At 32.1% G+C, this 22,061-nt stretch overlaps 2 protein-coding genes across 6 annotated transcripts; both read left to right on the top strand.

Annotated features, from left to right (window-relative positions):
- Positions 1-347: 347 nt before the first annotated feature.
- On the top strand, positions 348-1,995 carry LOC121118825 (uncharacterized). 2 transcript variants are annotated; one of them, XM_040713427.2, is made up of 3 exons: positions 348-1,086; positions 1,139-1,289; positions 1,361-1,995. In XM_040713427.2, the coding sequence occupies exons 1-3, from the start codon at positions 523-525 to the stop codon at positions 1,423-1,425; spliced, it is 780 nt and encodes a 259-aa protein (XP_040569361.1). In that variant the 5' UTR covers positions 348-522; the 3' UTR covers positions 1,426-1,995. The 2 variants fall into 2 exon arrangements, with proteins under 2 accessions (XP_040569361.1, XP_040569360.1); XM_040713426.2 differs by having other exon boundaries at positions 374-1,086; positions 1,124-1,289.
- Positions 1,996-2,248: 253 nt separating this feature from the next.
- On the top strand, positions 2,249-22,061 carry LOC121118824 (glycerophosphocholine phosphodiesterase GPCPD1). Of its 4 annotated transcripts, none has more exons than XM_040713423.2 (10): positions 2,249-2,667; positions 10,847-11,174; positions 11,236-11,522; positions 14,195-14,305; positions 15,352-15,508; positions 15,814-15,964; positions 16,028-16,253; positions 16,340-16,620; positions 17,815-18,111; positions 21,594-22,061. In XM_040713423.2, exons 2-10 carry the CDS (start codon positions 10,871-10,873, stop codon positions 21,823-21,825), a joined length of 2,046 nt encoding a protein of 681 aa, XP_040569357.1. In that variant the 5' UTR covers positions 2,249-2,667; positions 10,847-10,870; the 3' UTR covers positions 21,826-22,061. The 4 variants fall into 4 exon arrangements, with proteins under 4 accessions (XP_040569357.1, XP_071744873.1, XP_040569359.1 ...); XM_071888772.1 differs by lacking the exon at positions 2,249-2,667 and adding an exon at positions 3,777-3,907; XM_040713425.2 differs by lacking the exon at positions 2,249-2,667 and adding an exon at positions 8,925-8,988.

Here is a 22,061-nt window from a genome sequence, read left to right as displayed (position 1 = left end):
CTCTGAATGACATTATTATAATATATCAGTTCGAAATTCAAATAATTTGCAATCTAGAATATTTAACAAGGTATATCTTGAATCCAGATTCAAGAGTATTCTTAAGCTGAGAAATAATAAAGATCTTTATTAACCTTATAAATGATATTAAATCCCAGCCTTCAGTAACATAACAAACTTTTTCGGTCTTCCCTAACTAATATAAAATAAATAGATCTGACGTCATTCCCAATTTTGGAATTGCAGCTGCAGATTTGAGTCTTTTTTTCTTTTCTTGTTGAATTGTTATAAGTACGAGTACGAGGTTTGGAGAGCGTGAATGGTGAAGCCTGAAGAAGCTGTACTGTAGCTGCCCTGGGCTGTAGGGAGCAGCCAGTAGGTCTATTCTATTTTCTTTTATAACTATTAAGAATTTACTGAACTGTAGCCTTTTTCTCTTAGGGTTGAGTCAGTGTATTATTGATTAACAGTCTGGATTAGCGGATGGAGTAGATCGAGAGGTGAAAGGATTTGTTAGTAGAGATGCACAAAACCACGGCCATCAGTGAGACCCCTCTCTTTCGAGGCCCTGAGAACGATCCTATTCCACTCAAGGAGCAAAAGAAGATCCAGATCGACATCCGGCGTCATATTCCATCGAGTAAAGCCTGCTCTGGACCCATCAAAAGGTCCATCAAGGATCCTCTCAAAGTCTTGTTACCTCGGAGGGAGAAAGAGGGGCGCAAAGGGCTTTTTGATCGAGATGAAATCAAGAGTTGGCGGAAAGTGATGCCACCTGTAGGCGCGGGCACAGTCGCAGGGGCGGCATCACTCCCTCTCAAACAACAAGAAGTTGTAGCGCTGCGTCCAGATCCTATGGAATGCTACGAGAAGAAGAAGCGGGCTCAAGACGATTTAAGAGAGCGCCTTCACCAGGAACAGCCTTCTTCCCGCCGTAAATCTTCCATTCATTCTCGATTAGGCCTCAGGATCCAGGCCGAAGAAAGACCCGTTCTGGGAAGGCAGGAATTAGAACGCTTCAGACCAGATGTGAAGCCATGGGACGTCAACCCGGAATTTGTACCTCGTGGAAGGAACTATTATGAAGTACGTGTCATTGGGATTCAATCAATTATAGAATTAGATTTATTATTTCCAGCATGATACAAGAGAAGATGAATATCTAATTCACAATTCATCTCGCGGTAGATTTAATGCCAAGTCATCCAGAGATCGAGGAAGGGGCTATACACGCTCTAGACCCTATGACAGTCGGAGTTCGGGCGGTCCTTTCCGCAGAAGTCGCCGAGGTATATATATATATATAATCACAATGTTATTTTTATTATGATGGTCTAATTCTCTCTTAATGATCCAATAGATCCTGTAGATGCTATGGAGTGGAAGCATGATAGATACTCTGGAGAAAGAGATTTTCATCGTTAATAGAAGAAAAAAGATTTTATCAATACTCAATTTATTATTTACACATACAAGATAGATATTGTTATTACGAATGGGCAATGCTTCTTAGTTTATCCTATAGTTAAAAATGTATAAATCTGATCTTCTTCTTCACTAGACGAGTTCTCAAATCATGATGAATTTTTTCAAATTCACAACTCTCTTATGTACATGTACATATGTATAAACTATTTTCCCTAAAAAATTAATTCAGTACTTCTATTATGTTGACCTCTGTCTCTCCTGTTTTACTTATATTCATAATATTGAGATGTGTAAAGACGATGTTTGTATCATATTTGGACCATATTAACCATTAACTCTCACTTCATAAGTGTGACAATTATGTATTTGATCATAATCCTGCTTGTATTTGTACCTCAAGTATTCTTGGAACCTATCACAGGAAAAGTGGAAACTCGTGTCGTTGTGTTGTTTTTTTTTTACTTTCGTCATAAATGTCTATTGTACATATATATTTAATGAATTAGAAGGATTAAATATTCCAAAATATATCAATGTATAATGAAGAACTATTTAAGTTATATTCCATATTTTGTAGAATTATTGATCGGGAAATCCCATATTCATTGTTGAAATTAAATACAAATAGGCATTGTATGTGGTATTAAAGAACAATTCCCTTCAAAATATATTTTATAGTAACTAAAATGTTTAATTTGTAGGGATAACATCAAATATATTCACGAATAGTAGTAATTTATTCCTTAAAGCTATTATCCCGAAAGTTACATAAAAAGCGAGAGCACAAAAGAACGCACTCCTTAATATACTTATTATTGAAAGAGGTCTTCTTTCAGCTAAATAAATAACTCTTATATTACTATAAATAGCATTTTTCTCCATAATATTTCGAATTTTTATATATTTTGTAAGGGGGTAACAGTTACAAAACCATCGTCACAGTACTGTTAGTTACAGAACTGTATAATAGTTCTCTAGCTCCGTAGTTCAGCATTTCTTTCTTTTATCAGGGGCGTAATGAAAAGAAGGAAAGTCGATCCTAGCGCATAGTAGCTAGTATAAAATTCATCGACCACACATACATATATTTATATATATCGGCAGTTTAGGCAACGAAGTTAAATAAAAATATTTTCATATTGTCAAATCATTGCCTTTCTTCGTTCGAAGGAAGACAGAAAGGAAAAAATAATAATAATATTTGGACTGCATTGGAACTCCCAGGATTTTTACTATTTGGTAAGAAATCATTATACATTATTCCTTTAAAAATCATTGTCCATTGAATCAATTAATGGAGCTTCTAAAAAGGTGTCCGTTTCGACTCCTTATATTCATCATATTGTAGTAATAGGCTAATAGCATATAACACGTACTATTTGATACTCTTAAAAAAAGTAAAAACCCTTTTTTATATTACCCAGTAACTTTGAAAATACTTAATTTCTACTCTTTGTAATGTTAATGTACATATGTTTGACCTTCACACGTATACTTATTTATACTTTTTAAGGGTTTATATTAATTATTAGGAGCATACACATCATTTTACATTAATTTTAAAAGATTGCATTTGGAATGTACTACACTTAAAAATGCTAGATACAAGATTATACACGGTTTATTTCTCTAAATATTTTATATGTTGTATATTTTTGGAATTACTTAATTTGATCATATTTTTTTCATAATGTATAATGAATCTGATTGTTGGACTGGACTCAAGTTCTTATTAAACCCATTAAGAAACTGCCTCATAGGATCTAAGTATTACTGTTACTACTGAGGGATGGAGTGCCAGGGGCCGTAGTCCTTTCAAAAAATATTTGTGCCCCAACTGAGTTATAAAATTACTTAAACTTCCGAATTGTAAACAAATCCTAAATTCTTAGCATTCGTTAATTTTTAAATCTACCTGTCAGACTACCAAGCCGTGTCATTACCCAGATTTTTCTTGTGGAAGGATGGTTTTTCGACAAAACTTAGACAATTTTGAAATAATTTTTTTGACTTTATTTTTTTTAGTCAAGACAAATTAAAATTAAGTAAGGGACAGAGGTACAGCACCACTCCCTCCACCCTTTAGTCACGGAATTGCTATCAATGGAAATAATAATAACTATAATGGACACTCGGTTAGTGCAAACCTCCGCCTATGGTCATTTTTTCGAAATGAAATACTTCTTCTCAATGTTAAAAATGTGGAATGTTGTATCTAATGAAATGTAATACCTTATGCATTCATTCGTTAATATGTGTTATATCCAGTAATGAAAATCCGGTTTATTTTTCAGCTGGCCCGTTGTTTTAAATTGGTAGTCTGAAAAATGAATTTTATTTTCCTTAGCAGTTGTCATTATTATTTAATTCCTGAGTAGTGAACATCCTTTCCTGAATAGATTCAAACTCTGATTGTATATTCGTGTGTGCTCATAAAAGACGGAACGTAACTCCGAGGATTTGTTGCGGAGCTATAGTTGTATGTCCTTTTTGGATTCAGAATAGAATTAGTGATTGACATCAGAGTAATTCTAGCATATGTCCTTGTTTATATCCTTCTTCCTTTGTCACAGATTATTGTAGCTGATCTAATAAAACATCATGAGCATTATTCTTTCTCTACTCCAAGACATTCTTCAAATTGTCGGGGTCACCGTCTTGGTTTTTGGTTTCTTTTTTTAAACATGCCCATTCTAAACTGAATTTTTACAATTAGTCATGAGCGTTATTCTTTCTCTCCTCCAAAAATTCTTTTAATTGTCAGGGTTACCATCTAGTTTTTCGTTTTTTTAAAAAATGTTTATTGTACTAAGGATTTTCATCACTATTTATTTAATTCCTGAGTAGTCAACATCCTTTTTAAATAGATTCAATGATATTCAAAACCTCATTGAACATGTGGGTGTTCTTATTTTAGATGGTGCATAACCCTGAGGATTTGTTGCGGAGTTAGAATTGTAAATCCCTATTGGAGTCAGAGTATAATTGGGGATTGACATCGGAGTAATTCTACCAAATATCCTTTTTTCTATCATTTTCTTCTTCCTCCCCTTGTCACAGCTGATTGTAGCTTATCTAATGAAACGTCATGAACATTATTCTTTCTCTACTCCAAGACATTCTTCAAATTGTCTAGGTTACCATGTTGATTTTTGTTTTTTTTAACATGCCCATTCTATACTGAATTTTCATCACTATGTATGTTTATCGTGTGCCACAAAGAGATGATTTCAGCTCTGTATCACAATTTGTTCAAAAGTGATGGTTGATTGTAAGTTTTTGACCTTTTTTTGTGACTTTGACTTTAATTTTGACCTTGGCCTTTTTGCTATATGAATTATCTTTATTAAACTTAAATAATAACACCTATTTGAACTCTGTACCTCAATAAGTTCCAAAATTATAGTCGATTATGTATTTATAACGTTTTGTGCTAGCTTGACCTCTCAAAATTTAATGGTCTCTTACTGTGATCATAAATAGTTTTCATATCAAGTTAAATCAAAATCGATCTGTGACTTTTGCCGTAATCCCACTGAACAACAGACAAACATACAAAAAGAGGAAAAAACATAACCTCTGTTCAATATAAATAATATATGTTCAATAAATTTTCCTTTCTTAAAAAAAAACATCAAAAAATTATTTTCAAATTTTGGGTTTTTATTAAAAAAAAAGGTCATTAGAAACTTAAATAATACATTAATATATTATATGTCATGTCAAGCTATACAACTCTGTAAAGAAAATTGACAGTGGCCCTCTAAAAATTTGGTGTATATTGTAGTTTCCAAAGTTAATAGAAATACATGGATTTCTATTAACGGGCATGTTTACTAAAATCTACAATCATCTCTCTCTCATTCTAATTATTCTTCCTTTTTCGTTCTCTCTTTCTATACCAAGAAGTTTTTATCAATAGGCTCAACTAGATATTAAATATGCTGTAAGATAGAAAAGTATAGATATAGGAAATTAATGAATTTGATACAACAAATTTTTATTCTTTGTAATTTTTATTTGAATGAGTATGAATCAATTAAGTAGGTATGTAGTAGAAACTGTTGTTAAGGTAAGCCAACTGGGTACACTTGGTTAAACAAAATAAATCCTTCAGTGTCGACGGCACAGTATATGAACAATCAATGATTTATTACTTATAATTGATATAGTACTTTTGTACTCGTAAGATTCTAACAAATCTCTATTCCACCAAGAAATTTGAATTTGAATGTCAAACTTTATTTAGCATTTTATTTTGGATCTTCTAAATTATAGTCTTTAATAATAAGTAATAATTAAGTAGGGAATTGGTGAAAAAAAGGGAGGTCTAGTGCGTATTTTCGGTTCCAGAGATCCCAATTTCTGGCCGAAAAATGGGGGTAATGCCGTAGTATTTTTTCCATTCATTCGTAGTATAGCTCATAAAAAAACTAAACACACACCAAATCTCTTATCAAATCTATTAATTAATGAGTCACAAATTATTGAGAAATATGTAGATATTTTACCTTACAAATTATATAGTAGGAAACACGGTTTATTGTTTGTTTCATATATAGGTATAAAGTGTCGAATAGCAACGATTCGGTTAATTGTGAGAATATTTTAAGGGAAATATCTACACGTCATCATAATCTATTAAAATAATAATCATTGGATGTATAAGGCATGGTGATTTTATGATCTAAATGTTGCTCAACCAACAAGTCAACATGATTGCAATTTATTAATATATTGCATTTTAATTGGAGTTGATCTGTATTGAAAATTTCTTATTCAACTTATTTTAATGACCTTTTTGTGTTTGCAGTTTTTTTAAATCAATGAATAATATAAAGTTGCATTAAAGGAATTTGATTCAATTAATTAATTTTGATGATGTCTGAATAAAAAGTAATGATTTTTTTCCCTGACAGAAATGCATTTAAAAAAAATGTTTAATAGTAGAATTTTCATTTAAAGACTAAATTTATGCCTATTGCTCACTGCCCACGTATTTTTTCAACTTGAATTACATGGATAGCAACACATATTCAAGATTAAATAGTTGACATTAACTAAGTCTTCTGTATTAATGTCATATTTTATTAAAAGCGTAGCTATACATTTGTCATTTTCTATTCTGGAAAGTTTTTGAACTCCTGCCATATTGCATTGCATTCCTTCCCCTGTACTTTGACCTTATATAATATATTGAGTGTAATTTCTACAAAAACTCACCTCTCATACTTATGAAAATTTAGTTTCCATTAAATATTATTAGTGGACAAAATTAAATTATTGAGCAAATGTTTGCTTGCACTTTAAAAGTGCTTTAAATTTTTGATTTTTTTATCATTTTTCCCCCACTAATTCATTAAAATATTATTTGACGAATATATCTATCCTATTAAAATCAATATCACCAAACACATTTTTACACTATATGATATCTCTGTACTGATTAAAAAATACTCAACTTTACCCATGACTCGGGTAATTTGATCACCGTGTTTGGGGAAAGGTGATCATTCTTAAAAAACAAGTGCAATAAATAACCAGTAGTATACAGGGGATGACTCAAAAATTAGCAAATTTTAAAAGCCGTTTTTTCTTCTACATATTTTTATTTAGAGTCATTTTTTCGTCAAACTTTGAAGCAAACGTTGGTAAACTTTTTATTCAATATGTCTCCCTCCATTCTGAACAATGGCTTCAGTACGGGGACGAATAGAAGCACAGCGAGCCTTGACGAAGTTCTTGGAGAAGTTGTTCCCTTCCTCAGTGATCACTGCCTTCAGGCATCGAGATTCGGGTGAGAAGTCTTGTTCGTCTTGCCCTCCAAGATGTACCAAACAGCGAAGTCTAGGGGAGTTCACGTCGGGTGAGAACAAAGTTCAGAAGTCTGACTGCCAGAAGGCAGCCATGTTCTTCCTGCAGAAATGATGCACATTCTAGGACGTGTGTACCGGATCGCCGTCTATGATAAACACACAGTTGTTCGTGGGGAACGTGCTCTTCAACCATGGCAAGACATGGTATCTTCGGACCTTGTAGTAGACTTCTGTGTTAACTTTCTTTTTGGCCTCAATACGCCTTGCTGCTGTTGGAAACCACGACGCTTAGGACCATGCCCTGAGAGGGATGTTTACTCCTAAAGGCTCCCCCGACCTGTGCTCTTGATTAAGTCAAGAAATGATTATTTCTCATGTTCATAGTGTTCATTATGAACATCTTCTTGTCGTAGATCGACTTTTGTGGGGAGGAGATGACACACCCTCTGCCGTTTTGCTTGTTGCTCGGACATTTTTGATCTCACAAAAACAAAACAAATATCAATTTGTAGCTTTTTGTCATTTCTTTCGAATGGTGCTAAGTATAAAATTCAGACGTTTAGAACGGAGGCTAGACGACTTCGAAGAGGATTCAAATTTTTGAGTCCTCACCCTTGGTAATAAATAAATAACTTTACAATGGTAAATGCTTTGCTATTTTATTCCCTAACTATTGGATGGTATATATAAATATTTTATTGGATGTATCAGTCGAAGTTCCAAGTTCCACGAAAAAGTAAGCTGATCCACCAGCAACACAAAGGAAAATAAGTTTTGTTAATATTATGTCTTGTTTCTAGAATGTAGCCTCGTCATTATTGTCAAGGGAAAAAGATGTTTTGCCTGTTATCCGGCTTAACTTTAGGTGATCAACTTACTCCACAAATTTGCTTTATTATATCGACAAATCAAAATTTTAAAAAGATTTACTTCCGTTAATTTTTGCCTTATATCAGTATTGGTAGGTTTTAATTTGAAGTTTGAGATCGTCAGGAGTCTTGATAGAAAGAGGCATGTCATCCTCACCACCACTGATTATTAGTCCAACCTCTTTCATAAATCGAAGTTCAGGATTTCGCAATTTGGCGCACAATTATTTCTCCTTTGTTGCAAAATTCAAGGGGGATTATTCAAAAGTCAATTTTGGGCAAAATTTCTACTTTCTCTAATTGGCTGTTGTCAGAATACGGCTCCCTCACAAATCCAGTCATGTAATCATTACCATGATTGTATCATAAACATAGTTTTACCTCCAAAAAGAGAGCCTAATGAACGAGGGTTTTTGCAGGTGGATTTTCCTTCTAAAAATATTATCAAATAATTATCAAAAGCTATTTTGTAACCTAACTAGAATCCAATTTTTTTTATATTTATTTCGTACTAGTTTAGAAAAATGAGCAATTTTCACACTAAAAAGGGCTAAATGAGCAATTTTCCCCCAAAAGGTCAAAGTGGGCAATTTTTTGAGTGATATAACAATCATTCACAAATCTTAAGTCTAGTGATAATCTTAGCCTGTATCCCGTATATGTATTGATTTAAAACACATATTTAACAAAATATATATATTATGTCATGTGGTCAGGTAAATTGCGTCACTTTGCCTAAATTTAAACAGGCATTGAAACTATCCAAATGTTGCCGTGTTGGGAAATGACTATTATTATTACGCACTGATTTTATTGAATTGGTTAGCCAGTAATCCATTGATATCGCAGTGGGAACAGTCGGAACAACGTAAAAAGTAATTATTGTTTATATATATATGTTGCAGTTAAAGTAAGAAACCCGTTAATATGCGAAATAACTAGTTAATGTGCATAATAACTGAACTAGACCGTAAATGTGCATAATAACTAGGTATTGTGCATAATAACTGAAAAAGATAGTTAATGTGCAAAATCATTAAAATAATAAATTTCACATTATTTTCTGAGACCCTTTCCAGAGACACAAATTGATGCTCGGCTCATGGGATATGCAGTATGTCCACAGGGCTTGATTAAGAGTAAGGGTATTTTTTCAATTCATACATTACAATCAGGGATCCCATCCACTGTAACCCCGGTCGATATCCCGACCCACGAGTTGTGTTGCATGCCAACACAACTAACAAACGTGTTGGAACCTAACTGATTTCTTACTTTAAGTCCAACATATATATAATGTTTCATTGATTATTAATTAATTAATACCTATACATCTGTTTTGCGAAAAGTACTCAATTTATAAATGTCTGTAAAAACTGGAACAATTAAGGAATAACTTTTTTGCCCCATGCTCCATGCATTTTTTTTATGTTTCTTTAATTGGTGAAATGGAGTTGCACTGATAAAGTATAACTTATTATTAAACATTATAGTATTACATTTACTTCATCTGACCTATGAATCTTCTTTGAAGCCCATATACATAATGTATATTTTCTTCTCTGGGAACGACGGGGGTGTGAACAATAGTTCAAGAGAATAATTTCTCCCGACCTCATCGTTTATTGAGCTACGTCGTTCCATAAAAATTATTACATTTGTATTTTCTGACAAATTTTTTTTAAATGTGAGTATTTACATCTTTGAATATTTAATAACTCATAAAATATTGGAGAATGTTCTTCTAAATTAGGGGTCAACCTAGGTTAATAGAAATACAAGGTTATATCATAAAGCGTGTACGAATAATTTTAGACTTCCTCCACGCTTTTAATAGTGACGTCATATAATGATTGTTTTTGTGTTTGGTCAAAATCTGTCTGTCTTGTCAAGCAGTCGGTACGGTACATCAAATTGAAAATTCTAGCAAACCCCATTACATGATGATCCAACCTTTTATTTCTATTAACCTTGGGGTCACAAACCTTTTTAAAGATGAGGGCTGCTTAAAGATTAACTAAAAGCTTGGGTTACTAGCTCAAAAAATATGTATAAATCAAAACCATACAATATTTTTAGAAAAAGTCCAGTGAGTTACTAAGAAGAAGCCAAATTTGCATAATAGAAATGACTAAATGGTCCGGTCTACATACAACCCAATATTTCATGGACATTTTTAGGTCAATTTTAGATTTTGTATACAAATTTCTGGGATGATTTGATATATACAAAAATATTAACTACAGTTTAAAACCTTCATTGGATTTATATGACTTAATTTGACTCCGATATGGTCTTTCAAATCAAATCTATCAGTTTTTAATTTTGGCCACGTTGGTACTTTAAGTGCATTGATCCAAATATTTTGTTAGTAGAAATGTTTAAAATAATTTTAACTTATTTTTGTGTTGAATGCCCACATTACTATTATAATTTGCGTTTTAGGAATAAGATGACATAAGTAAATCAATATTTCAATAATGTCAATATTTTAATGAGGACATTTATTGCTTTGGATATTATGTAAATATGTGAAGCTTTTTCAAACATTTGTTCAATTTATTTTATTTCAGTGTTTTGATATATTCATGTGTCACTTCACTCGTGATTCTTGCTAATGAATACATTTAAAAAATATATATATATATAATTATTTCTTGTTTGTATTTGTATTTATACTGTAAGTAATCCCTAATGATGAATTAATTTATCATTGGACATTTGTTCTTTTAGGCATTAAATACTTCATCTCAAAGGATGGATACTAGAAAATGGAAATTTTCTGTTCGTTGTGATAAACTTCTATTAGATGGAGAAAGTATGTGTATTACGGGATCCGAACCTTCTTTAGGAAAATGGCAGGTTCAAAGGGTTGTTCCTCTACCAAGCCCATCTTCTCCTAGCGAACCTTGGGAAATTGAACTTCCTATCTCAGCTAATAAAATTACTTACTATCGCTACTGCGTGTGTTACTTTGTCGAAAATGAAGATAAAAAAGAGCCAACAGTTGTTGTTCGAGAATGGGAAACCGATTTAACTCCTCGTAAAATATCATCTAAAAGTAATAAATAGCAATTAATGAGAAGTAGTACTAACAACCTGTCTCTTTTGATTTGACACAGATATTGAGTATATAAATGAAACCTTTGGACACTTCTCAAGACAGCCTGAATGCAATACTCGTCAAAGTGGCTGGCTCACACAAGAAACATATGTTGAATTTAAACTTCAAGGAGATGCTGTGGTACTTTGGAAAAAGAAACATTTAAATAAAACTCATTTTGTTAAAGTTTCTGGTATAGAAACTATTAATTGCAATCATGTATCAAGTTTTGATTTTGAAGAGAGTATTGATGTTTACTCGGATCAAAGGCATACAAACAAAGCTTGGCCCATCATTGAAGTTGCAGTGAGTATTATAGAGTATGATTTATTAATGACACCATATGCTGTGCATTCATTTGAGCAAGTATTTATTAGAGCGCACTTCTTTTCAGCGTCGTTGATTTCAGCGGCATCTTGATTTTCATATAGTGAACATCGAGTAACTATATAGACTATAAGGACTATCTATAGTTTATTTTGTCCTTTAATTAAGAATGTTGAATATTTATTCATTCAATGAAGCTTACATATTGATAAATGAGCGCCCAAAAAGATCCGTCTCAATTCCCGTGAAGCCTTTTCCTAAAAAGAACAAAATCAAATATCGTTTTGAACAAAGTCAAAAAATGGCTCCTGAATCAATTTTTACTATCCTCACATTTGACAACGAAAATTATCGGAGAATGAGCATCCTTTTTTAAAGATTCTACTCCCCACGTACATATAGATCGAAGTGTTAGAATTCCATCCCACTCGATAAGTTCTGTAAATTCATCCCTCTCAGAAGTTTGATGAGTCGAGACGAAATCTGAGAAAAAAAAACTCAGTTGCTCCAGCTAGATTTCTTCCATTAGATTTTAAACACTGCTCTGATGAGTGATGAAATTTAATAATGTCGTCATTCATATTGTTAATAATTAAAATGTCGCTGAAATGAACGAAGCTGGGGAAAAGATCCCCCAAATAAATAATTGCTCAAATGAATGTTGCTAAGATGACGCTCGCTGAAATTAACGTTGCTCAAATGAACGGACAAATGTCCATATGTTTATGAAAAAAAAGAAGTATATATATATACATATAACGACGTATTATGTCAGAGATGTTGACTCGAGCAGAGCCGTTCTTAATTACTGCGAGATCCTATGTAAAAACGGATTCCACAAGACCCCAATCCTAATCTGGGTAGGAATTAGGATAATAACTAAAGCCAGTGTCGGTTTTTTCGTCAAGGGGGGTTCAGATATATTTCTGCAGGTTTTGTTTTTTTTCTTTCTCAAAATTTGAACATAATTTCATATTTAATTTTTTATTTGAAAATTTAATGTGGACAATGACCTTCATTATAGAAAATAGATTTATCATTTTTCTCAAATTACCATTTTTTAGTAAAGTAATTTATTTTATTTTTTCAATCAAGGGCGGGTCCTAATATAAGTGCAGGTCCTAATATAAGTGCAGGACCACTGCTCGGCATAGTGGACTAAGGCCTTAGACTCGAGTCCAAGTGCGGTTCTAGACCAAAATTTTAGAGGGATGACCTGAAAATATTTTTATTTATTAAAAATTTACTATTCATGCAATTTTTAAACGTTTTTGTGGGTTTTTCAAAAGTCAGGAGAAGGAACTCTTGAACATTCTCGAGGGGTTTCATTCCCCTTAACTCTCTTAAAACCACCTCAGTCAGGACTATACTAGGACTTCGACATCACTGATTTGACTTTTACCTATTGAGGTGACTTACGAGATTAGTATTTCAAGCAATATAATTTTTTTTTTCGAATAATAATAATTTTCGGAACTTGATTTTTGTGATGTTGTAAGTTTGTTGAACTACTTCAAAAGTGGTTTATTTCCAATCTCTCTATTCACGATTGATTTATTCAAACAATAATTAATTATGATCATCAAGTACAATTTTTACAAATCAATGGGGAATATCTAAATAATTTTCATTTGCTAGTACTTATGGCAGGAGGTAACATTAAAGGACTCAAGGCAAGGAAGGTAGGATTTACTAGTTCTCAATTATGATTAGGTTAAAATTAGAAGCTGCTACATGTTCCTCCAGACACGGAGCCAGTGAAACAAAGAGTGAAAAGAGAAGAATAATGTGACTACGTCACAACAATAACACGATATTATAGGCCGGTGCTAGGAACATTGTCTTCCTTGTCTTCTGATTATGTTGTTTATTTTTCCCTTAACCGCTCTTTCCCTAGAGTCCTTTAGGTAACATAAATCGTAAATATTTTCATATTACAGTATTTTTAATGAACGACCCTAGAAATGAAGGGTCTGGATGGAACTCAGACATATGAGTGGTGACTTATGTTCATCGGCTTGATCCTCCCAAATTAGCGTCTTAATACGGCGTCACCTCACAGCGCACGAACACAAAAATACCTTATGTATTTTGTTGTCAGCTGTCGATTATCTTGTCTCACTTGATACGTGATGGCTATTTCATAGTTTATTCTGTTTGATAAATAAACGAAGTAGTAAAAATACTATACTTCTTCCCCTTTTCCAAAAAGACAGGAATATAATTTCTTGTTGATCCCTCGTAGTTGATGTATATTTATATATATATTGACCTTTTTATTATTTGGCTATCATATATAAATACAAATGTATTGTAACCATAGTATATTCTCTATGATTGCTACGCTTAATAAAAATATTACTTAGCAATATTATAATAAATTGTCGGATTATGGAGAAATAATATAACAATGAAACTCTGGGAGTAAAGCGGTAGGTATGATTGGCTTATTTGGCTAGCTACCAAAGGATTTCGGGGTCTTTCTCTCCTTCTTTTTGGAGGAAAGGTTGATTGATACAATAAAGGTAACGACATGTTAGTCTCAGCTCTGGTATATACTTACGGACAATTACCCTACTTTTAAAATTATATTTATTTAAGATGTCCTAAGTATATAATTTCACTTAAAATGCTCTACATTTAATTTTTAGGAACTGAATGCTGACAAATGTGTTCCACGACCTCAAAGTCAATTTGGAGTCCCCTACATATCTGGAAATTTCATATCCATTCAAGCCTACGTTTTAAGTCTTCCTACAGTGGTAAAGCTTTACAATGTTTTATATGATGTAGCTAGGAGTTTCTCCTATGGATATTATCCTTTCTCAGAATGATATTGCTTAGCGAATTTTGCACTGATCTTACACAGAAAAAAGAAAAAGAATTTTACCCTGTGTTAATTTAATACTATTATTTAATTGAAATGGGGAAAAAATGGAGGAACGTTAACGATAAAAAATACTAATTTCATCATCAATTAATCTATACTTATTAAGTATCTTTTTTTGTTTGTTGGAAAGGATTGTTTTATTAATCAAATTCTTCATTTTTTTTCCATTTTTGATAAGAAATCCTTAGCAAATAAACCTTTGAGAAATTACTAAATTATTCAATGTGTGTCAACTTTTTTAAGCTTTCATTTTCTTTTTTCTGAAAACATTAATAAATAAATTTGAAACTCCTTATATTTATAAGAAACGTTAACTCACCTGAATATTGGATCCCTCTTAATTTGGCTGCATTTTGGCAATACATTATTATCAATCATTCAGCTTTTACATCACTTATGATGAATACTACATATTATTAAATAAAACCAGGAATAAATTTCTCTTCCCATCTTTCTTTTTCAGAATTTAAAAAAAATAATCAACTTGGGTTGATAAAAAATATTAACATATTTTTTCATATATTGGACAAGGTGAGTTATTCTCAAGGATCAACATCATTACTTCCCTACTCTTCTATAAAAATATTCTTATACTAAATCGGAGACAGACATCTATCCTCACACCATTACATTATACCAACAAAATAATAGGATCATTTTTGTAATTCTGTTATTCAAAGAACATGAATAAGCCAGTTTTGAGCATCATTGTTGAAGAAAGTTTAAAGCTTATTTTTTGCAGGGCTTTTTATTTGTGAATAATTATTTAAACTCGGTGTGGCTTCGTCTTCGAAAATATTGATAATATGAATTCAGTATTTATATATTCTAAGTTAACCATAATTTTTAACCATGTATTACATATACTGCAAACCATGTCTATTCGAGGATTATTTCAATATTTGTAATTTCTTTTAGGCATTTTTAGTTGACTTCTACGTTAACGACTCTCCAAAACTGGTGCATGACATTCTTCCTAAACATGTTGGCTCATGTTATGTCATGCCAGATCAACTTAAATCGACTGAAGGGAAAATTAGTCTACCCATTGTGTCCAGAGGATTCCAACCTATAGGTATAATATAGTACATATATTTAATACAAAAACAATTTGAACAAAAATCAAAAAATGATATTTAATTGAAATATTTTGGCTAATTATAGGCTTTATATTAAAATAAAATATGGAGTTAATTGAAATACCCAAGAATTTTAACTATAGTTTAGAGCCTTTATTTAATTTATAAGACTTAATTTTGGGATAATATGAGATTCTATTTTGAAAAAAATAAATCATTCTAGCTTGTTTTTATGTTGACGAACCACATATTATTGTTATTTATAATAATTTTGTTACTTTAACGTGTATAATGTTGATAGGTCAATTTAATGCCAGCTATTTAGTAGTCAAGCCTTTAAAGGATATTCAATGTGATTTTGCCGTTAGTTTTGCAACATATTGGAAATCAATTTGGAAAGGATTAGATGTTGGTCACCGGGGATCTGGAAACTCGTTCTCCAACTTAAAAGAGTAACAAAGATTGCATTAAATTTATTAAAGTGATAGAATTATTCATTTTTCAAAATATTTCAGCTGTGCTTCCATTAGAGAAAATTCCATTGCCTCACTACGTAACGCCTTTGATCATGGAGCTGACATGGTTGAATTTGATGTTCAATTGTCAAAAGATCTCATTCCTGTAATCTATCATGATTTTGTACTATATACAACTGTTATGCACAAGAAAAAAACGAATGAAAAGTTTTTGGTCGAAATGCCACTGAAAAATCTAACATTGGAGGAGTTACATAAATATAAAGTAAGTACAATTGAAGCAAATTCATTTTCCACTCATTACCATATATTTTAAATTCTTACGTTAAAACTTTTACTTCATATTTTCAGATTCACAATAAACACGAAAAAGACTCTGGTCTAAAAGAATTTTTAGAAGATGAGGATCATGAAGCTTTTCCAACATTGGAGAAGGCATTGAATGTGATACGTGAAGATGGAGGATTTAATATCGAAGTGAAATGGGATATTGAACTCAAGGATGGTAAAAGAGAGAATAATAGTGCTTTCGAAATTAATTTGTTTGCTGATACCGTTATCAAAACTGTTCTTGCGAATGGGAAATCAAGGCCAATTGTATTTTCATCGTTCAATCCAGATATTTGTACAGTGTATGTTGGTTTTTAGTATCATTATTTTTGCATATATTCTGTACAAGTTGTAACTTGTATAAGCAAATTTATAAGTTACATCCCAAAAATAAGACTTGTAATGAGGATAATACAATAATTGGATACTCCATTGATGGTTATTATACCGGGTGGTCCATTGTAATCTGAACAATGGCTAATTCATCAATTAATGACGGTTAAGGGATTAAAATTAATCCATATTTCGATATATTAAAGCATAACCAATTAGTTACAAAATAAAACAAACCTGAGCTCTCTAACTTACGTGCAAGTTGGAAAAATGAAGCTTGAACGTGATCGACGAATTAACATTTCAAGTAGTTGAATGCAACTGGCGGTCAGCAAGTTGGAGAGGAAGAAGGAAATTTTGGCCCTCTACAGTCCTTATGCCAACCCCTTTTAGGTGCATGTCAATGGGAAGACCTGCAGTGTCCGTCATTCAAACACCGAGCCCCTCAAAGCTGCTGTCAGCCAGCACTGGGATGGCATGACAGATGACTACATCTGCAGTGGGTGCCCGGCCTTCCGCCACCGACTGGAAGCCATTTTTGCCGTTAAGGGCGAAAACATTAATGATTATGAGAGCTCAGACACATATTTTGTTGAAATTTTATTGTTAATTAATAAATTATATCTTGTCGAAGTTTAAAAATCAGTGTTCAGATTTTAATGAATCACTCGGTATTAATGGTATAATTTTTGACTATTTTGATGGAAATTACTGATTGCGTCACATTATTCAGTTGAAGTGCTGACAGTTATATTTCTTGTAAAAAAAATAATTCATGCGTAATTTTAATAGATGAAAATGGAATGATAACGTCAATTCATAGTTATTAATTAATATGACTGATGATATAAGTAAATAATGCGTAGTAAGACAGATAAATTGTAACTTGTACACAATATATACAGGGGTTTCTACAAAGGGTGGGCTGGAGTGCCTGTAGCCCCCAAAAATTAAATTGATCAATTTTTGTTTCCCAAAAAATTAAATTTTTGTGAACAGCTGTGGATTTTTGCAATTTTGTGTAAATAGCTATGGATTTTTGATTTCTTTTCTAATTAAATTAGTTTTTTATGAATAGTTGTGGATTTTTAAAATCCCCCCTCCCAATATAATCCTGCGGATGGCCTGATATACATATTCATTTTTATGTTTTTGCGTTTTAGGTTTCGAAAGAAGCAAAACCAATATCCGGTGTTGCTATTGACTGTTGGAATCAACACGAAATATGAGCAATATCTGGATGCACGAACATGGAGTATAGATAAAGGATCATACTTTGTGGAAATGCAAGACATTTTAGGAATAAATGCTATGGCTGAAGATATTCAAAGAGATCCAACACAAGTTCAATTAGTAAAATCAAAAAATCGTGTTCTTTTTTGTTGGACAGATGACAAAAATGATAAGGAAACAGTGGAGTACTTAAAACAAATTGGCGTGGATGGGGTTATTTTTGATAGGTAAGTGCATTGAACTCTCTTTAGATACATATATTCACTCTATTAAAGCTATGCATTGAGAAAGGATTCCTTTATCTTTTGTTTAATCATACATTGAAATTTTGAACCTGAAGAGTACCTTGGATAAATTCATTAGTGATACAAAAGGAAACATTTTAGTAAAATCTATTCGCTATAATAGTCAGTTATTTGTTATTGAAAAAAACATGAATCAAAGAATTTGCTTGACATTTTTCGTAAAAAATGCAATTAACTGCTCCAAAAAACTTGACAAAAAGAATCGTCGCATGAGCATCGCTAATGACCTGTTGATAGACGTCAATGGTGATCCTGATTTGCTTAAAAGGATCATAACAGCTGATGACTCATGAGTATATATGTTCTTTTTCGAATGTAATAAGACAACAACAACAAAAAATCTAGCAACAAATATATGTTGCCGCGAACTTTGAAGTTTAACCTTCATCTATCAAATGAGATAATTTCAAAATTTCTGAATATTTTTTCCTGTGTCTTGAAACTATGTGCCTCTGAATAAAAAAAACCCCACATATTTTCAAATTTAAACAAAGATAACTCGAGTTATAAGAATGATTCTGACATTTTAAAGATGATTTTATATTTTTTTAGATTAGGCATTGAAATATATTTACATAATTTATCTCTATCTTCAACCCCAGACCCTTAAAAAAGCTTAGAACCTTAAAAATAGCCGAAAATAGTAACTTTTTTTGCCTTTTTCTGAGGACCATGAGTCTATCAAAGAAAAAATATATCCATATTTGGAATCATTGGATCAAATTCTATTAAGTTGAGCATATGCTGTTCTTGTAACATTTTTGCTCTTGAACAGTGTTATTAGGGGCAATGACACAGAATCATAAACTTGTTTGAGTAACATCTTTTTCTTTGATCTTGTTATGTGTTCCATATAAATTTGTGTTTTTATACTATCAGATGCTTTGAATATTATTATACATATGTTAAACAAAAAATATGAAAATATTTTATTTTTCTAAGTGTGTCAACAGTTTTTCTTCATGAGTAACTCATGAACATATCAAATTAGAAAAAACCCAATAAAAGTACATGGGTGTGCAGCCATACGTGGACTCTAGAGGTGACTTTAGAAATATTTCAACAGTTTTTTATTTTCGATATTAAAAAAACTTCTAAACAGGACCTTTGGAAACTGGGTCACTCAATATGGCCACCTTCAGCATCCATCACAGCCTTTATACGTCGCTGGAAGACCTTACAGGAGTTGATGACAAACTCCTCAGACAAGTTGTTCCATGCAGCCACTATGGCAGCCTTCAGTGAGTCCAAATTTGGGTGTGGAGTTTTGTTTGTTTCCCTCTCAAAATTGCCCAACACAGCAAAGTAAGACAGGTTCAAATTAGGTGAGGAAGGGGCCATATCTCTTTAGATCCATTTGCCTTGATCCATGATAGGATTTTCTTACACCTCTCGAGCCTCCTGGCCTTCATGACCTCTGTCAGAAGTCGGTGTTGGGTCCTTGTGTATGATGAAAATCCAAAGTCGCCCTTCACGGCCCTCCTGATCCTAGCAGCCACAGAGAAGTCGTTGGCGAGGAGATCCATAGATTTGGCAGGGTCCTCCATGAAATTCTACTCCAAGCTGGTCAGGACCTCCTGATCTCTCTTTAAATTGCGCTATCTACTTCCTACTTTCCTGGAGAGGTCCTCTTCATCTTGACCATCTTGAAACCCATACTCCTTGAGCAATTCACAATCTCTATAATTTTCGCCATCTAAAATTCAACATCTAGAATATCTTAGATGCGCTGCCTTTTGACTTTTTGTTCATTCGTGATCACGAAATGACCAAATGCTTATTATAGTTTGTTAATGCATAAAGTATGGCTAAACCAGAATGTCAAAAAATAATCACTAAACCTTCCTATATAAATGAGAAATTTAACATTAATTAACAGACCATGTTTTGCTTCCCAGCCTCGTACATATTGCAGAAGAAGTCAAATATATCACGGGTTTGTCCCGTTAAACCAGTGTGTATTAATCCTTTTACTGGTATTGAATGAGTTTATTTTTATTATTAGAACTTGTAAATAAAATTTCAAATCTCTACTTGCTTCCCTTATTGATCAGGATACAGTTAAAGATGGTCCGCATTGACTTGAACCACCCTGTATAATAAGTTATTACATATTGCTCAATTGCAAAGTAATTTTTTTATATTAATTACTAGAGGTAATACTCAGGTTATTAGGTGTCGATGAATTTTGCTTTAATAGTGTAGATATACTAGCGGCATTGCCTGGAATAATTAGGCGTTGGCTAAAAAAACAAATTTTGCTGGAATAATATAGAAGATAACTCCCCAAGAAATGTCAAAATTTGAAGTGTCTAAGTCAATCCAATTAGGTGTAATTGAGCCAAAAACAAAAGTGTTTTGTGAAAAGTTATTTTTCAGAGAAAAACGTCGAGTACTATTTGGATGGGTTTAAGAGATGGGAGCATCGCTGGGGAAAGTGTGTAGGTTCAACAAGGAGACTATGTTGAAAAATATGAATTAAGAAAAAATGTTTTGTATCATTGTTAATTGGGAAACTTTTGAGGCCACCCTAGTAGATGTCAGGTAGCTATCTCTCCCCTGATAAAAAAAAGAAGAAGAAAGAAGTGTTTATTTTATCCTTAACCCTCCTCCGTTAGTGGTAACCCCGAGATTTATAAAAATGCTTCTTATTCCTTTGAATCTACATTTTATCGTCAATACTTTTCTGAAACATTAAATCTGATTAAATTCCCATTTAAGTTGATCTAATTTAACTTTTTGCAAATAGTTATGGATTTTTGAACATTTTTTTGGAAAAAAATAACATAAGAAATTTAATTTCTGAAATTCGTTTCAAAGAAATTCAATTTTTCAACTTAAAAAAAAATATATATAACTTTTCAAATTATTTTCCGAAATTTTTCCGTTTTTTTTTCCAAAAATTCCAAAAACCAAGATCTCCCCCCAAAATATATTCGTGCAGGACCCCTGCGTTTGCTTCAAAGTCGTTCCGTGGTTTTCCTTTTGATTTCCTGGGTTCTTTTTTTCCTTCCAATTTTAATATTTTTGTATAAGGATAACAAATCATATCTTGCTCATAGCCCAAATCCATGTTTTTAAGATTAAATAAGGATCTATGTTTTCTCGAAGTCTTAGATTTATAGAAGTATTTTTAGAATTTTAATTGATATTTACAAGTGCAAAATGGATGAAATAATTTAAAAAAAATATACAAAAATTGAAATTATCTAATTATTATAATCGTTCTATAGCTAATTAATAAATTATATCTTGTTGAATTTTAAAATTCAAAGTGTTCAGATTTTAATGTAGCATTCGGTGAATTCAATTATTTTAATTTTTAATGACTCCATCAATAATAAGCTTTTGAAAGTTCTTAGTTTTTAATTATCATTAAAAAATCCTTTTTCATTATTTTTCAGAATGGATGAAAATAAAATTGGAGAGTCAGGACGTCAAAATCGTTTTACATTAATCGATCCAACCGATAATGATAATATGGATGAGGAGGGTCGAGAGTTCCTCAAGGAAATAATTGTGCGGAATAAAGTCTCACCTCCTCACACCACAGGTGCTTCAACAGTCTCTTCCTCTTTTTCCTTCTCAGGATTATTTAATAATGCAAGTCTAGAAGTTTCATCTCCTCTCAGTTAAAGCATAGAGATCATTTTAATAACAATGAATTAATTCATCTGTAAATGATTATTAATTTTATTAAATTATATTTTGTCAATGAATTGTATCAATTCTAGATTAAACTTTCCATTCCTTAAAAATTTTTAAATTCTGCAGTCATTATTATGATTTCGGTTACTATGAACATAGTTTATATTTTTTTATTGCATTTATTGTACATAAAATTTCTTTAATAATTAGCTATTCATTCGTAA

This window comes from Lepeophtheirus salmonis, chromosome 5 (assembly GCF_016086655.4).
Source record: "Lepeophtheirus salmonis chromosome 5, UVic_Lsal_1.4, whole genome shotgun sequence".
Taxonomy (NCBI): Eukaryota; Metazoa; Arthropoda; class Copepoda; order Siphonostomatoida; family Caligidae; genus Lepeophtheirus; species Lepeophtheirus salmonis.
This window is presented reverse-complemented; position numbering and strand designations above follow the sequence as displayed.

Coding starts and splice junctions, on each gene's coding strand:
- LOC121118825 (XM_040713426.2), top strand. CDS start 523: ATGCACAAAACCACGGCCATCAGTGAGACCCCTCTCTTTCGAGGCCCT. Junction 1,087..1,123: donor GTGGAAGGAACTATTATGAA/GTACGTGTCATT, acceptor TTATAGAATTAG/ATTTATTATTTCCAGCATGA. Junction 1,290..1,360: donor TTTCCGCAGAAGTCGCCGAG/GTATATATATAT, acceptor ATGATCCAATAG/ATCCTGTAGATGCTATGGAG.
- LOC121118824 (XM_040713423.2), top strand. CDS start 10,871: ATGGATACTAGAAAATGGAAATTTTCTGTTCGTTGTGATAAACTTCTA. Junction 11,175..11,235: donor TCGTAAAATATCATCTAAAA/GTAATAAATAGC, acceptor GATTTGACACAG/ATATTGAGTATATAAATGAA. Junction 18,112..21,593: donor GATGGGGTTATTTTTGATAG/GTAAGTGCATTG, acceptor ATTATTTTTCAG/AATGGATGAAAATAAAATTG.